The following is a 19,385-nucleotide window of genomic DNA, read 5'->3' as shown; positions in this document are numbered from 1 at the left end:
CTCAAGCCATACATCATGCCCCTCGAGGTCTTAATCCGCACAGCGCAGCAGCTGACTGACTCCGCCAAGGCAGCGAAGCGGGCATCAGCGCCCGCACACCCCATCAGTTCCATTCAACAGGAGGAGGGCGCAGAGGAGGAGATAAGCACCGTCACCAGAAGGCGGCCACCATATCATCACAAATGGAATCCACCAGGCCCTTGCTACTACCACCAGCAGTACGGCAAGGATGCCCGGAACTGCCAACCCCATGTTCATTCACCCGTCCAAAAAACATGGGAGGTGGCGGCCAGCATAACAGGCCGCCGTGGCAACAGAGGAACCCAAGAGCCCAGAGCCATTAGGCTTCTACGTCCACGACACCATCTCCGGCAGGTTGATGTTGGTCGACACGAGCCGTTAGATCAATATTTCCGCTGTCCAGGGAGGATCACAAGCGCTCACCGGACCTGGCTGCCTTCCTGACGGCTGCCAACGGGTCCCCCATCCTCTCCTATGGCACCAGGCTCCCGTCGATCTCCATCCTTGGCCAGAGGTATTCCTGGGCACGGATTTCCTTGCCCACTTCGGGCTGGCAGTCGACGTCGGTTGCAAGCGTCTCCTGGACACCAAATACTGCCAGTCCTTCCTGTTGGCAATGGGACCCAGCGCACCTACCATCTGCTCTGTCGCCCCCCACCAGTACGCCCAGCTGCTGAAAGAGTTCCCTGACGTATTCAGGCTTGAGCTCCGTCAGGTCCCTGGCGCCCCAGCAAAACATGGTATCCACCACCACATCAAAACGAAGGGCCCCCCTACACACGCAAGGTTCCAGAGGCTTCCCCCGCGGCGCCTTCAGGAGGCCAAGAACGCCTTCGCGGAAATGGAGCGGATGGGAATATGCAGGAAGGCCTCCAGCCCGTGGGCCTCTCCTCTCCACATGGTGCAGAAACCGGATGGCTCCTGGAGACCCTGCGGCGACTACAGGCGGCTCAACCTCGCAACTGAACCTGACCGAACATGCAGGACCTCATGGCCTCCTTCCATGGGGCCAAAATATTTTCTAAGTTGGATCTTCTAAAATCTTCCTTTCAGGTACCAGTTGCTCCAGAGGATATCCCAAAGACCTCTATCATCACGCCTTTCGGGCCCTACGTCTTCGCCTTCTCCACCTTCGGCCTGAGGAACACGGGGGCAACCTTCCAGCGGCTCATGGACAGCATCCTGGGTGACCTGAAGTTCTGCATCTGCTACGTGGATGATATCCTTATATTTTCCAGGTCCAATAAAGAGCACCAGAGGCACATCCGGGCGGTCCTGCAGTGCCTGCAGGAGAACGGTCTTGTCATCAGGTTCGACAAGTGCACCTTCGGCATCGAGAAAGCTGACTTCCTAGGCCACGAGATGTCCCCGGATGGTGTCCGCCCGCTCACATCAAAGGTCACAGCCATCACCGAGTTCCTCGGGATGGTGAATTACTACAGGAGGTTCATCCCCGGGATCACGCACACCATGGCCCCCCCGACGGAGATCCTGAAAGGCCAACCAAAGTCCTTAGTGTAGGGACCCAGCCAGCAGCAGGCCTTCTCCCTGATGAAGGCCGCCCTTGCCGAGGCAACTGCCTTGGCTCACCAGGACCCCAGTGCTCCCCTCCAACTGGACCAGATCATCAACGGCGCCCCCCAGCCCATCGCCTTTTTCAGCAAAAAGTTCAACCCCGCAGGGGCCCGCTACAGCACCTTCGACAGGGAACTATGTGCAGTATACCGGGCGGTCCGGCACTTCAATTTCCTCCTGGAGGGTACGCCCTTCACGATCTACACGGACCACCAGCCACTGGTCCACGCCTTCACCAAGCAGGGGGACGCATGGTCTTCCAGGCAGCAACGTCACCTCGCGGCCATCGCAGAGTTCACCTGCTCAGTCAAGTACCTCCCCGGCAGGAAGAACCCCGTAGCAGACGCCCTCTCCAGAATCGAGCTCAACGGGGTGCAGCTTGGGATCAACTACGAGGACCTCGCCCGAGAGCGAACCGTCGACCCGGAGACTCCAGCCTACCGCACCGCCATCACGTCCCTGAAGTGGAGAGACGTGGCCCTCACCCCTGGGGGTCCAAACCTCCTCTGTGACGTCAGCACCGGCCAGCCTCGCCCCCTGGTGCCCGTCTCCCGTCGCTGCTAAGTATTCGACGTCATCCACGGGCTGCCCCACCCCTCCGGCAGGATGACGGCTAAGCTGCTGACAGAGAAGTTCGTCTGGCACGGAATGCGGAAGAACGCAAGGACCTGGGCGAGGCAGTACCTTTGGTGCCAGACCAGCAAAGTTAGTCGTCACACAGAGTCCAGGGTAGGCGAGTTTCCATAGTTCGGCCATATACACATCGATGTCGTCGGCCCTCTTCCCCCGTCAGGTGGGGCCAGGTATCTCCTGATGGTTGTCGACCGCTCAACCAGGTGGCCCGAAGCTACACCCATGCAGGAAGCCACCGCCAGCGCGTGCGCTGAGGCCCTCCTTTCCAGCTCAATCAGCTGCTTCGGCGTCCCGGACCACATAAGCACTGACAGGGGCCCTGCCTCCCTGTCCGATTTGTGGTCCACCCTGGCACACCTGCTGGGTACATCTCACAGCACCACCACCGCCTACAACCCCGCAGCCAACGGCTTGGTCGAGCATTTTCACTGGTCCCTGAAGGCATCTCTCATGGCCCGCTGCACCGCGGAGGATTGGAAATACCAGCTGCCGTGGGTCCTCCTCGGGCTGAGAACTGCCCCCAAAGCCAACGGCGACCCGTCCGCAGCTGAGAAAATCTACAGAGAGCCTCTCGTAGTCCCAGGTGAACTGGTCACGAAGGACCGCCACAACCCATCAGTCCAGAGGCTTCGCGATATAGTCGGCAAGTTCGCCCCCTGTAAGAGGACATATACCGACAGGTCAGTCGCCTTCACACCGCCCAGCTTGTCCTCCACCACTTACGTCTTCGTCAGGGATGACGCCGTCCGCCACCACTGACCAGGCCCTACAGGGGACCCTTCCGCATGCTGGAGAGGAATAACAAGGCTTTCCGGCTCGCCCTCCACGGAAAGGATGACTGGATGTCAGTCAACCGCATGAAGCCCACCCTCCTGGAGGAGGACACAGGCGTTACCGCACCGCACCCTCCTTCCGAACAGTTGTCTCCGCAGCCGGGCTGCTACAGAAAGAGGACGCACGGCCGTCCCCGGAAGCATCCGCCCACACCCACAGCCAGCCGCTCCCACGCACAGGGCAAGACCCCGCTCACTTCACGCAGCTGCGGCACTCTTCAACATCCCAGCAGATACGCCGATTAATCAGACGTTACCCACGTCTGGGGGGGAGGAGGGGAGTATTTGTAAAGTCCCCACTAAGCGGGTTTTCTGTGGTGACGACCCGTTTTCTTTGCCTCTCCTAGGATTGCCACTCCTGGGATAACGGGTCACGCAAATTCAGACATACCCAGTCATTTAAATTGTTTTATGTAAATATTTACCTGCTACCAAATTGTATGTTATGTGTTTCCTTTTCTCAGGTATCAGAATGTATTCAACTCTGCTGTTGCTCATTTGTGTAACTCAAAGTGTGTTTGTTTATTGTATTTATTGTCAAATGTTATTGACCTCAGGTCACCCTAGTTCTCATTGTATTCCTCGGCATGACATCAGTCCGCCGCTATATAAACCACCTGTGTCCTCAGTAAAACAGCAGTAACCTTATCCTGCTCATTTCTTTTGCACCTCTTAAAAAACTTATTAAAATAATATATATAATTTTGATTTTTATTTTTTTCAGTAGATCTAAGGCTACAAACTGCTCACCACACACTGGGATGAGAAACTGCAAGATGAAAATAGGTAGGTTATGCATGAATGAAAAGAAAATATGCTCTCTCTCTCTCTCTCTCTCTTCTCTCTCTCTCTCTCTCTCTCTCTCTCTCTCTCTCTCTCTCACGCATTAACTCATACATGCAGAATATACTGTGGACACTTTCTCATATATATATATATATATATATATATATATATATATATATATATATATATATATATATATATATATATATATATATATATTAAACACATGCACAGACACACACATACACAGATATAGTATATATATATATATATTGTGATGGATGGAACCCCTTTCCAAGCCACCTCACCCGTTTTTACACCTGTAAAGTAACTGAGAAAGAAATGAAATTCATTTCAATTGTGTTAATTACTAGAACTGTGGGTTTCCACTCGCCCCTTCGTAAACTCTCCCCTTCATTCACAAAGTGGTTAAGCCTAACCCTTCTCTCTGTTCAAATGACTGCCTAAGGCCTTGTTTCCAGGTGACCTTCGTACCTTCTTGGCGTCAAGCAGAGGGCAAAGGAGGAGCCAACAAAAAACCCTCCATGAGGTTTAACTGGTGCCATGTGGTCTATATAAAAAACGTAACAAAGATTGACCTTTGTGCCACCTATTTGGACTCGAAGGGGTAATCTCCGAGGTTATTTATATACTAGGCAACGACAATCAGGAGAGAGAAGAGTACAGAACCCCACCGAGGACAGATGTCCTTAGCCTTGCCTGACTCTTGAACTTTCCACGTGCTCAACCCCGTGGTTCGAACCAGTATACTTTTGTAGCAGCATTTCCTTTAATTCCCTCCTCCATTGCCAGCGCCCTATTGAACGAGAAAACCATCATCCTGACAAAGGTAATGTACCGGAATAAGGTTTCTTAGTCAGTCATGATTCCTGTTATTTCCTGTCTGATTTTCATTTATTTTCCATTGTGCGATTTTAAAGTCATTTGTAAAGTCTCTGCTGATCATGTTATTTGTAAAGTCCCTGCTGAGCAAGTTTTCTTTGGTGACGGCCCATTTTCTATGTATCTACAATTCGTCACACCTGATGGGCCAGGTCACGTAAATCCAATCATTTAAACTATGTATGTAATTATTTATCTGTCCTCAATTTATGTACCGTGTATTTCTTCTTTCGCAGGCATCAAGATTGTATTCAACCTGAGTAATAAAAATCCACAATTATACAGTAAATATATTACTATGTAAAAAGAACCAAAGACTTTCGAACACCTGAACGGTGTTCCTCATCAGTGTTAACATTAACACTGATGAGGAACACCGTTCAGGTGTTCGAAAGTCTGTGGTTCTTTTTACATGGTAATATATTTACTATATAATTGTGGATTTTTATTACTCAGATTGTTTTTCACGAAATTGTGAATCTATCAGCATTGTATTCAACTTTAATTCTGTCTATTTTCACATTGTAAATTGTACTCATTCACTATATTTTATTGTTAATTGTTATCGACCTCAAGTCACCTATGCTCCCATTGTATTCCGCGGCGCGACGCCAGTCTGCCGCTATATAAACCGCCTGGATCATGAATAAATCAGCAGTTCACTTTTTACCTGCTCGTTTCTTGTGCACCTCTTAAAGTGGTGACCCCAGAGTGGTTCCCGAAGCCATTAGCGGACCCATACGGTGACTCAGTCTTGGCTTCAGAAGCTTACTCACGCCCTTAGCAGACTAATCACGGTGCTGAACCAGCATTTGGGCGTGCTGACTCTCGTCATTAAAATCACCAGCGTCATTAGCGGACTCACACAGCGCGCTCCCAAGTGCATTTTGACGCGAGTACCCTACTCCATTTAAGAGGGCAAAGAGCGAGTATGGACGCGGACATCCCTTCCCTCGCTCAGTTAACCGCTGACCTCGCGGATTCGGAGGTCTACCTCCCTCCCATATCACCCGCACCTGTCCCCGCGCCGAGGCTCTCACACTCCTCCACACCCCTGCCCGTGCCCCGCACTCTCCCCAGCCTGGCGGGACAATCAAGGGCCCTCCCTGTTCATAAAGCTGCCACCGTTCACACAGGGGAATCCATCAGTGTGGCTCTGAAGGGTCAAGAGCCAGTTCAGGATTGCAGATCTTAACAACGAGGTGCTGCAGGCAGATATAGTACTCAACGCCCTGCCGGAGGAGATCTACAGGAAGCTCGTCCCGTGGGTGTCTGACGCATGCCCCCTTACCTACCATCTCCTGAAGAAAACCCTCCTCCAGACATGCTCCCTGCCAGTTGCCGAGCGGGCCACCTGTGTCCTCGACCTCGCCATCAATCCGCCACAGGATCAGAGCATCATAGAGTCATGAAGCATGATCCAAGACCTCCTCACCCTCCCAGACACCAATGGCAGTAAAAAGAAGCGCGAGATAAGCCTGTCACGGGAGCTCCTCCTCCGTCAGCTCCTCCCAGAGGTCTGCACACAAATCCCTGAGCCCTACGCGATGCCCCTCGAAGCCCTGATTCGCACAGCACAGCACTTGACGGACTCCATGAAGGCAACGAAACGGGTACCAGTGCCCACACTCCCAGTCAGCACCATCCAGCAGGAGGAGGGCGCAGAGCAAGAGGTCAACACCATCACCAGGAGGCGCCCAGCACCTCCCAGCAGATGGAATTCCCCGAGTCTTTGCCACTACCACAGGCAGTTCGGCAAGGATGCCCGGAACTGCCTGCCGTCCTGTTCATTCACCCGTTCAAAAAACGGGGGAGGCGACGGCCAGCAGGACAAGCCGCCATGGCAGCAGAAGAACCCAGGGGCCCAGAACCAGTAGGCTTCTACGTCCATGACACTGTCTCCGGCAGGATGATGCTGGTCGACACGGGGGCCGTTAGATCAATCTTCCCGGCATCTAGAGAGGACTGCAAGCGAGAACCGGACCCGGCTGCCTCCCTGACGGCCGCCAATGGGTCCCCCATCCTCTCCTATGGAACCAGGCCCCTGTCGATCTCCATCCTTGGCCGGAGGTACTCCTGGGACTTTGTCGTCGCAGACGTTAGGACCCCACTCCTGGGTGCAGATTTTCTGGCACACTTCGGGCTGGCTGTCGACGTCAGTTGGAAGCGCCTCCTCAATACAGACTCCTGCCAGCCCCTCCTGTTGGCAACAGGACCCAAGGCACCCACCATCTGCTCTGCCGCCCCAACCAGTACTCGCAGCTGCTTACGGAGTTCCCTGACCATTATCCCCTGCCGAACATGCAGGACCTCATGGCCTCCTTCCACGGGGCCAAAATATTTACTAAGTTGGATCTCTTGAAATCCTATTTTCAGGTACTGGTCGCACCAGAGGACATACCAAAGACTGTCATCATCACACCTTTCGGGTCCTATGTGTTCGCCTTCTCTACATTCGGCCTGAGGAATGCTGGGGTGACTTTCCAGCGACTCATGGACAGCATCCTGGGGGACCTAAAGTTCTGCGTCTGCTACGTAGATGATACCCTTATATTTTCCAGGTCCTGCAAGGAGCACCAGAAACACATCCAGACAGTCCTGCAGTGCCTGCAGGAGAACGGCCTCATCGTACGTTTCGACAAATGCACCTTCGGTGTACAGAAAGCCGACTTCCTGGGCCACGAGGTATCCCCAGATGGTGTCCATCCGCTCACATCCAAAGTCACAGCCGTCACCAGGTTCCCTGTCCCCACCTCCGTCAAGGCTGTCCAAGAGTTTCTCAGGATGGTGAACTGCTGCAGGAGGTTCATCCCCGGGATCGCACACACCACGGCCCCTCTGACAGAGACCCTGAAAGGCCGACCAAAATCCTTGTTGTGGGGACCCAGCCAGCAGCAGGCCTTCTCCCTGACGAAGGCCGCCCTCGCCAAGGCAACCGCCTTGGCCCACCAGGATCCCAGCGCCCCCCTCCAGCTGACAATGGATGCCAGCAACGTCGCCTGTGTTGCTGTCCTAGAGCAGGTCATCAACGGCGCTCCCCAGCCCATCGCCTTCTTCAGCAAGAAGTTCAACCCCGCAGAGACCCACTACAGCACCTTCAACAGGGAACTCTGCGCAGTGTACCGTGCAGTCCGTCACTTCAAGTTCCTCCTGGAGACATGCCCTTCACAATCTATAAGGACCGCCAGCCGCTGGTCCACGCCTTCACCAAGCAAGAGGACGCATGGTCTTCCAGGCAGCAGTGGCATCTCTCGGCCATCGCCGAGTTCACCTGCTTCGTCAAGTACCTCCCCGGCAGGAAGAACCCTGTGGCAGACGCCCTCTCCAGCTGGGGATCAACTACGAAGACCTCGCCAGGGAGCAGGCCGCCGACCCAGAGACCCCACCCTACCGCACCGCCATCACGTCCCTAAAGTGGAGCGACGTGCCCCTCGCCCCCAGGGCCCAGATCTCCTCTGCAACATCAACACCAGCCAGCCCCGCCCCCTGGTGCCAGCCTCCCGCCGCCGCCAGTTATTCGACATCATCCACGGCCTGTCACACCCCTCCGGCAGGACGACAGCCAAGTTGCTGTCAGAGAAGTTCATCTGGCACAGAGTGCAGAAGGACGCGAGGACCTGGGAGAGGCAGTGCCTGCATTGCCAAACCAGCAAGGTGGGGCGGCACACCGAATCCGGGGTAGGCGAGTTCCCGCAGCCAGGGCGGCGTTTCAGCCATGTTCACATCAACGTCGTCGGGCCCCTTCCCCCGTCAGGCGGGTCCAGATATCTCCTGACGGTGGTAGACCGCTCAACAAGGTGGCCCGAAGCCACGCCAATGCAAGAAGCCACTGCCAGCATATGCACCGAGGCCCTGCTCTCCAGCTGGATCAGCTGCTTCGGTGTCCCTGACCACATCAGAACCGACAGGGGCCCTGCCTTCCTGTCCGAATTGTAGTCAACCCTGGCCCAGCTGCATGGGACAGCTCATCACACCACCATGGCCTACAACCCAGCCGCCAACAGCTTGGTAGAGCGTTTTCACAGGTCCCTGAAGGCGTCCCTTATGGCCCGCTGTACCGCCAAGGACTGTAAGTACCAGCTGCCGTGGGTCTTCCTCGGGTTGAGGACTGCCCCCAGGGCCGATGGCGCCCCGTCTGCAGCCGAGAAAACCTTATGCTCCCATTGTATTCCGCGGCGCGATGCCAGTCTGCTGCTATATAAACCGCGGATCATGAATAAATCAGCAGTTCACTTTTTACCTGCTCGTTTCTTTTGCACCACTTAAATGATCACCTTCAGTAATTTGTGTTGGAGCATCCAGTATTAACGTAATTATGCATTTAGTGTTGGACTGAGTTATTTGGCACCATCTGTACATTCCCTCAGTTCCATTTGAGCATCTCAATATTCTTGCAAGTAACCGTCTTGCATATATAGCAGATAGGCCTCGACTGTGGAATAACTCAGCTCTATCCCATGCACAGCACCCCTTCTACCCACCTCCCCCCACCCCGTCCACCGCGATGTTTCCTGTTATGAAGACATCATCAGCGTAGAATATTTATCCTGTGTAGATTCATTCATTTAGCAGGCCCTTATTATTACCTGCCTAGTAATTCATCATTCTTCTGATCTGTGTTTCTTATGTAAGTATAATTAGTTAAGAGAACACTTGAGTTTACGTAATTTTCCCTTCACATGAAGAAGGCCGTAAGCCACCGATTTTCCCTTGCTTTGTCTTTGAAGTTGCCCTAATATTGAGTCAGATGTGTAATAAATACAGTAGATTTCTTGATAATGTAAAGAACTCTCTGCGTTCATCTGTTGCTGTCCAGAATCAAGTAAGTATCCCGTGGACATTCATAGAAATATATATATATATATATATATATATATATATATATATATATATATATATATATATATATATATATATATATATATATATATATATATATATATATATATATATATATATATATATATATATATATATATATATATATATATATATATATATATATATATTTATATACATATGTATGTATATATAATATGAATTACAAAGTCCCGGTTTATGGAACGTAATGCTTTTCAAATATATTATCAGAAATTAATACGCATGTTCCGGGGGTTACGACAAAATGACGCCGATCCGACGGAAGAAATATGGCCCCAAAATGGCAGAATAATCATAATTTGAAGGTTTTTTGATGTAAAACTCAATAATAATGCAGTTTACATCGTTTTTCACCCAGAGCATTAAAAGTAAGTTTTCTTATGATTTTTGACGATTTTCGGCGATGGACTAGATTTTCGGTTCTAAAGGAACCCCTTGCAGCTGTATATATATATGTATATATATATCCATTATATATATATATTATATATATATATATATATATATATATATATATATATATATATATATATATATATATATATATATATTATATATATATATATTATATATCATATATATATATATTTTATACTGTTTATATACATATGTATGTATATATAACTGAATCACAAAAATATGGAAATTGAATATATAAATAAGGACAAAAATAGTGCTGCAAGGCCTTTCAACCTCTAGTCCTTTACTAATAAAGGACTAGAAGTCTAAAGGCCTTGCAGCATTCCATTGTTTCTCTTTTCTTCGTGGATTTTATACATATATAAATGTATATGTATAACAGAATCATGAAAATATGGCACGTGATGAATATAAGAAGAAAAAGTCCACGAAGGAAAGAGAAACAATGGAGTGCTGCAAGGCCTTTCGATTCTAGTCATTTACTAATAAAAGACTAGAAATTGAAAGGCCTTGCAGCACTTCATTGTTTCTCTTCATTGATTTTGTCTTTATATATATATATATATATTATGTATATATATATATATATATATATATATATATATATATATATATATATATATATATATATATATATATATATATATATATATATATATTAGTTAAAGTTAAGTATACCTTAGCTTGCCAGGCCACTGAGCTGATTGACAGCTCTCCTAGGGCTGGCCTGAAGGATTAGATTTATTTTACGTGGCTAAGAACCAATTGGTTACCTAGCAACGGGACCTACAGCTTATTGTGGAATCCAAACCACATTATAACGAGAAATGAACTTCTATCATCAGAAGTAAATTTCTCTAATTCTTCATTGGCCGGTCTGAGAATCAAACGTGGGCCCAACAGAGTGCTAGCCAAGAACGATGCCAACCCGTCCAAGGAGGAACTATACATATTAGTATATATATATATATATATATATATATATATATATATATATATATATACATATATATATATATATATATACATATATACACACACACACACACACACACACACACACACATATATATATATATATATATATATATATATATATATATATATATATATTGTAAAGAAGTCAGACGTCTCTTCATTTCTCATCAATCACAGTCCTGTATTGCATTTATTAACACAGCAAGAATCTCATGTATATATCATATGTAGAATTTCCTAGCCCTTTTGCTTATATGTTTTATCATTGCATGTACATTATGTCTCTTAATATTACTATTTGTTTGCCTGTTGATGAACACAAGTTGCTCTTGCTCAGTGTGCGGGTCAGGCACTCCGTTTCCGTCGGCATGCTGCCATGTATACCTGTGCCCAGGTAAATAAATCAGTTAGTACCCAGTTCTGTCTCTGATCTCACAGCTGGTGACCCGAGGAGCAACAGTAAACACAGCGGTTTTGGTTTTGCCATTAACGGACTCACTACGGCCACTTTACCTTCAGAGAGCCTTTAACAGAACCACACAGCGACAAAGTCTAGGCCTCTGAAAGCTCCTTCTTCAGACCCACACCACTAATGGACTAATTACAGCGTACCTCTTTCAGGTACGTTCTGGCGTTCTCGAATGGTTTGGCCCTGCCATTTACAATTTACATCGACCATATTCAGAAATCATTAACAGAACCACACGGCATATAGTTTTGACTTCTGACGAGCCCCAAACACCATTAACGGACTAAATACAGCACTTATTTCACATTTTGGTGTGAGGTAAAATGACAGACACAGGTAGAAAGTCGTTCCGAGGACGCACAGATCCTCTGCGTCCCCCTCTCGCCTTCGAGGGCAGCAATAAACCAGGCGATAAAACTTCCTCTGTTCTCGCGACAGAACACCGTATCCTGGTTTCTGCGGCCAGACGTCCATTTCCGAGTAGCGTGCAAATCACAGACAAGGAGACCAAGGTGGATGTCACCATGACAATGCTGCCAGAGGAGGTCTTCAACAAAATCACCCCATGGTTGGACTCGCAGCTGGGCAAAGTCAAGTACAGAGACCTGCGAGATAAACTCATCAACACATACTCCATGCCCCTCCCAGAGAGAGCTCAATGCGCCCTCAACCTGATGACTCAGTCCCTAGGGGACGCATCACCCAGGGACGCCTGGGATGAACTACGATGTCTCTTGATGCTGCCGGGGTCGACTCGAATGGATGGAAGAGGAGATCAGCTTGTCACGGGAAATATTCCTGCTGCACCTTCTGCAGGGTGTAAGGGCTCAATGGACAAATTGGTAAACATCGCAAACAAGATATTCACAAAAATGGATTTGCTCAAGTCCTATTTTCAGGTACCAATGCACCCTGACGACGTCCCGAAGATAGCCATCATCACGCCGTTCGGGACATATACCTTCTCCTACTCCACCTTCGGCCTCAGGAATGCCGGGCCCACATTCCAACGCCTTATGGACACCATTTTGGGGGACCTACCTTTCTGTGTCAGCTATGTAGGTGACATCCTGATCTTCTCCAGGTCCCTGGAGGAGTACCTGTGCCACGTCTGAGCTGTGCTGAAACGCCTAATGGAGAACAGTTTGGTTGTCAGGTTCGACAAGTGTACCTTCGGAGTGGAAAAGGTAGACTTTCTGGGCCACAAGATCTCTCTGGCAGGTGTCCACCCTATGGCCTCCAAAGTGGATGCAGTGAAGAAGTTTTCAACACCAAAATCCTTCAAGTCCCTGCAGGAGCTCCTCGGCATGGTCAACTACTACTGTCGCTTCATACCAAACATCGGCTGCATCATGTATCCCCTAACCGAAAGCTCTGATGTGGGCAGCTCCGCAGCAGCAGGCGTTTGAACAGACGAAGGCAGCCCTTGCCAAAGCCACCACCTTAACACATCATGACCCCACCGCACCCCCCTGAGATTAACCACCAACGCCAGCAACATTGCTTGCAGAGCCGTGCTGGAGCAGGGAGTAGACGGCTCTCCCCGCCCTCTGGCCTTCTTCAGCTGCAAGTTAAAGCTGCCTGAGACCTGCTACAGTGCATTCGACAGGGAACTGCATGCAATCTATCAAGCTGTGCAGCACTTCAAGTCTCTCTTGGACAGCGGCCCTTTCACCATCCTGACAGACCACAAGCCGTTGGTGCATGCATTCACGAGGGTGGGAGATGCATGGTCAACGAGACAGCAGTAGTACCTGGCCACTATCTCAAAGTTCGGCTGCACCATTAACTGTCCCCAGCAAGAAGAACCCAGTAACGGACGCCCTGTCAAGAGTCGAGATAAATTCAGTCCACCTGGGCATAGACTACAGGGCCTGGCGAAGGAACAGGCTGCAGACCCAGAAACAGCAGCTTACTGCATGGCACTTACCGCACTGAGGTGGGGAGACGTGCCAGTAGGTGGATCCGGTCCAACACTTCTCTGCAACACCAGCACTGGCCGCCCACGCCCCCGATACCCGCGTCGCGGAGAAAGCAGACATTCGACATCATCCACGGGCTGTAACATCCATCAAGGCGAACAACGGCGCGCTTGATGACAGAAAAGCTCGTGTGGCACGGGATCAGGAAGGACGTTCGAGAGTGGGCGAAGAACTGCATACCGTGCCAGAGAAGTAAAATCACCGGGTACACGGAATCAGGCATCGGAGATTTCCCTCAACCACATCGGCATTTCGGGCACATCCACATAGACATCGTAGGCCCTCTGCCGCAATATAGGGGCGCCAGATACCTCCTGACGGTCATAGACCGTTCCACAAGGTGGCCGGAAGCAACCCTGATGGTGGAAGCATCAACGAGCGCCTGCACAGAAGCCCTACTGTTAAGTTGGATAAGCCGCTTCGGTGTGCCCGACAACATAACTATAGACAGAGGCCCAGTATGATGGCATACAACCCTGCAGCCAACGGTATGGTGGAAAGAACCCACCTTTCATTAAAAGCAGCTCTGATGGCATGTTGCACCAACGAGAATTAAAAGGCACAGCTACCCTGGGTCCTGCTAGGTCTCTGCACCGCACCAAGGGCAAACAGCGACGAATCTCCCGTAGAGAAAGTCTACGGAGAAACATTGGCCGTGCCCGGAGAATTCTTCCCCACGGCGCCGGACAACACAGATACGCCCCTCCCAAGGCTGAGGGAAATAGTAAAGGAGTATGTGCCCTGCCTAAAGACTTTCACAGACAGGGCCCATGTCTTCAACCCAGGAGGCCTGAGTACCTGCACGCACGTTCATCAAGAACGACACCCATCGCCCACCCTTGACCAGACCATACAGAGGGCCATAACGAGTCGTCCGCAGGACATCCAAGGCCTACCTCGTCAACATCCATGGGCAGGAAGACTGGATATCTGTCGACAGGTTAAAGCCAGCCTTCCTGTTGGACAGTGGAACTCGGGAGGAGACTAGCAGGCGTCCCAGAATTCCTCCACAAAACAAGGCCTCGGATGAAGCGTTTGACACCCTGCAATGTAGTCGAGGATGTCCCAAGGGCTGCATTAAGGATGTCACTCGCTCGGCAAAGCCGCAGGGCGATCCAGCAGTTGAAGCTGCCCCGCAACTGCAGGTATCAAGAACTCGGGGCCGGCTCCTGCTCCCAAAGAGATTCCATGATCAAAAATTCAAGAAGTCTTCCAATCATTATTTCATAATAATTGTCTTGGAGGGGGAGTACTTGTAAAGATGTCAGACGTCTCTTCATTTCTCATCAATCACAATCATGTATCACATTTATCAACACAGCAAGAATTTCATGTATATATTCATATGTAGAATTTCCTGGCCTTTTCACCAATATGTTTAATCGTTGTATGTACAATATGTCTCTTAATATTGCTATTTGTTTGCCTGTTAACAAACACAAATTGCTCTTGCTCAGTGTGCAGGTCATGGCAATCGGAGGTCGGGCACTCCGTTTCCATTGGCACCCTGCTATGTATACCTGTGCCCAGGTAAATAAATCAGTTAGTACCCAGTTCTGTCTCTTTGACCACACAATATATGTATATAATTTATATTATATTTCAACATTAAGCCATTTCCAGTAGGGGGTAGTGGCTTCCAGGAAAAGAAAAGATAGTGATCACTGCCATGTTTACACTTTGGACACTCCCCTTAATAATAATAATGATTACATATATATATATATATATATAATAATAATGATTACATATATATATATATATATATATATATATATATATATATATATATATATATATATATATATATATATATATATATATATATATATATATATATATATATATATATATATATATATATATATATATATATAATGTAGAATCTATATAATGTAGAATCTACTGGCCACTTTTACCAGATACATATGTAATTGCAATAGCCACAATGCCTTCTTAACTTCTTGAATTCTGGTGGTCAGGTCAGCAACGTAACCCCATTGTGATTATGGGACCAGGGTTCGTTTCCCGCTACCAGACATCATAATATCTTCATATTTCTTGCTCTTGGATCTTAAGGCTTTGTAGTGACAAGACAAGCATATCCAGAAAAGTAGAATTCGAGAAGTTAACAGATCATTGTGGCTATTACAATTACATATATATATATATATATATATATATATATATATATATATATATATATATATATATATATATATATATATATATATATTAATGGAGTATTTATTCAGAAAAAGTTGCAAGCTTTCTTGGAAAAACAGTCCACATTACCAAGTATCCGTACAGTGACCAGACACGTAGTCCAGCTGTATTTATATCTGTATGCTGGGTACTTTTAATCTTATAATCTCCTAGTTCCTCCTGTGTGACCCCCACCCCCTTGTGACCTTGGCCTTTCTCTGCCTGCTTCTTCTTCCAGGTGTTCGTTTCCCGTGCGTCCTCTTGGATTTTTCCTTCGTTCCGTGCTACTGCGGAGTGTGCGATTTTTCTAGATATGCTGTCTTCAAAGCCGTTTCTGGTGTTCCCTGCCATTGTGTTGTTAGTGCATTTTATGAAGGCGTTCTCTACAACCAGTCTGGCCAATTTGTTGGTGTTCCTGTACAGAAAACTCATATTTTCCCAGTCTATTTTATGGTCATTTTCCCAACAGTGTTTGGCAACCGCTGATGTCTGATTATAATGCCTTATGTTCTGCAGGTGTTGTTTGCTTTCCTCTTTACATGATTTGCCAGTTTCGCCATAGTACCCATCTTCACAGTCTAGACTCGCTGCCATATATACCCCCCCTCTAATCTCTCCCCCCTCTACCGACTTTTTGTTTCTAATTATTTTATTCCTAATGGTGTTTTTGTAGCTGCCTATCAATTTGAAATTATCTATGTTGTCCGGGACTGTAATTATTTCTTCCCTACCAAATGTTCCTTTTCTGTCCTTTCCCTCTCCCCAAAATAGTTTTTCTTGCCTTGATGTGTGCCCGCTCCCACCAATAATTAGGGTATCCTAATCTCCTAAAACTCTCCCTCAGGCATTCCAGCTCTTCATCTAAGAATTCTGGACTGCAAATCCTATAAGCCCTAATGGCCAACCCTGTCATTACTCCTATTTTTATTTCTTTCTTATGACTGAAGAACATATGTATGTATGAATTGGTGTGTGTCTTCTTCCTATATACCTTGAATTTTAAATTTTTCCCTTCCCTCTTTACCAGGACATCCGAGAAAGGAATTTCTCGCTCCTTCTCTTCTTCTATTGTGAACTTGATGTGTTCATTTAGTTTATGTTTTCTAGGAACTTGTGTATATCTTCCCTTTCTCCCTTGTAAATAATCAAGATGTCATCCACGTATCTTACCCATTTTACGATATTTAAGTTCCCTTTATTTACTTTGCCCACTTCTTCCGTTTCAAACCATTCCATAAAGATATTAGCTAGGATTGGTGAATTACTCGAACCCATAGCCACACCATTTTTTTGTATATAATGGTTTTCGCCCCACTTGAACACATTAACGCTGAGGGCCGCTGATAGCAGTTTTATTAAAACGTCACGATCTAGGTCGCATGTATAAACCCCTTCCTCCATATTCTTTTTTATTACTTCCATCGTCGTCTTCACTGGTACGTTGGTGAACAAGGAAGTTACATCTAAACTTACAAATTTACAGTCTTTTACATTAATTTTAGATAATTCATCTATAAGGTTCATGTTATGTTTCAAGTGCCCTGCAGATACTAAGCCCACCCATTTTCCCATTATGTTGGAAAGAAATTTCTCCAGCCTCCTCTGCGGTGATCTCGTCGATGCCACGATCGGTCTTAACGGGCACCCTTCCTTCCTTGTGGATCTTAGGACTACCACAAATATAAGGGATCTCTGGACTTTCCACTGATTTTACTCTATGTTCTAATTCTTTTCTCTTAGTTTTGTCATGGATTTTTGTCAACGCTTCCCTTACTTTTTTGTTAAAATTGCATTGTAGCCCCCTAATGTCCGGTTTTCTGTTGCAAGCCTCGTATGTGTTTTCATCGTTTACCAATTGCTCTAACTTATTCTCGTACGGATACTTAATGATGTGGACCGTTTGTCCAAGAAAGCTTGTAACTTTTTCGGAATAAATACTCCATTAGATACCACCCAGTTTGAATGAGGTCCTTTTAGTAATTCAGAACAATTGTGCATGTGATAAAGTTAATATATATATATACAGTATATACGGTTTATATATATATATATATATATATATATATATATATATATATATATATATATATATATATATATATATATATATATATATATATAGCAGCAGTCGGGGGTAGATTAAAACAATTCCTCGTGGCACTGGAATTTTATTCAGATAGATACAACAGCAGCTCAATCCAACTCCGTTCAATTGTAGCAGCAGAGTTGACTATTCTTCGCGGTTACCATTGCGATCCACTGTGACTCATGGGGTCGAATGGCTAGCGGAAGTACTTCTCTTCAAAGCCCCCTGAGTGACTGTTTCCTGTCATCTCCAATTTCCATAAGCTTTTTGTTCGGATGACCTTATCTTTCGGAAGTCGTTTCCCTTCCGGGGATGTCATTGGCTTAATACCCTTTGAAGATGACTAGACTGCAAGTTTCCTAACATCATCTGAATACCTGATCATAAACCTAACTCGAGTGAATTCCGAGTATCACGTATATCAAAAAGCTTTCAACTCTTATTCTTGGTGCCTCAAACAAGTGCTTCACGTATAGTCTCTGGCATAATCTTGATGGGTTCCGGCGTTTGGTCTTCAAGACCTAAATTTCATAAAAAGTCAATCATAGACCTGTTTGTTTATATCTAAGATAGTGATCCCATTACGAGAGCTCTAAAGGAAAAGCAAGGAAGCATAAATGTTTACTTCTCCCTTTGTGCATAGTGCATGCACGATATGGGCATGAAAACATTACACTAGCCCACTAGCACAGATCTTTATTATATATATATATATATATATATATATATATATATATATGTATATATATATATATATATATATATATATATATATATATATATATATATATATATATATATATATATATATATATATATATATATATATATATATATATATATATATATATATATATATATATATATATATATATATATATATATATATATATATATATATATATATATATATATATATATTTATATATATATATATATATATATATATATATATATATATATATATATATATATATATATATATATATATATATATATATATATATATATATATATATAAAATATATATATATATATATATATATAAAATATATAAAATATATATATATATATATATATATATATATATATATATATATATATATATATATATATATATATATGACTACGGTCTACCCCAAAGCCAAATCAAAAGTCCTTCAAAAGAAGGCATCGTGCTTACCCCATACAAAAAATGGGAAAAAGCACGTTAAAAGAAGAAGAAGAAGAAGAAGAAGATATATATAAAATGTTGGCCGTGTGGTTAAATGCGCGTCTCTGTAGTCCTGAGCTCTTGTCTTCCGTGGTTCAAGACGACGAACTTATTATCAACTAAAAATTCCCCTTCGGGTAATTTGTATGACATATTTCCGAGGTAGAGCGAATTAGATATTAAACGACGTTTGTAGCTTAATGCTTGTATATGAATCATGGTAAAGTGATAAAAAAATATTATATATATATATATATATATATATATATATATATATATATATATATATATATATATATATATATATATATATTTTGGTGTTGTTTGATTCGGTGTGAAAGTTATTTTCCAGTTTGTCCATACCGAATCAAACAACACCAATATTCTGTGAGAAATGGCC

The 19,385-nt window shown here is 45.8% G+C and overlaps 1 protein-coding gene across 1 annotated transcript in view; it reads left to right on the top strand.

Annotated features, from left to right (window-relative positions):
* The window catches only part of LOC136829555 (uncharacterized), a 183,568-nt gene that overhangs the window by 69,149 nt on the left and 95,034 nt on the right, over nt 1-19,385 (top strand). The window contains exon 3 of the mRNA XM_067088396.1: nt 3,790-3,848. Within this exon, the coding sequence (XP_066944497.1) occupies nt 3,790-3,848 (59 nt within the window). The remainder of the gene's footprint in view (nt 1-3,789; nt 3,849-19,385) is intronic.

The sequence above is a fragment of the Macrobrachium rosenbergii genome, chromosome 44 (assembly GCF_040412425.1).
Source record: "Macrobrachium rosenbergii isolate ZJJX-2024 chromosome 44, ASM4041242v1, whole genome shotgun sequence".
Lineage (NCBI taxonomy): Eukaryota > Metazoa > Arthropoda > Malacostraca > Decapoda > Palaemonidae > Macrobrachium > Macrobrachium rosenbergii.
This window is presented reverse-complemented; position numbering and strand designations above follow the sequence as displayed.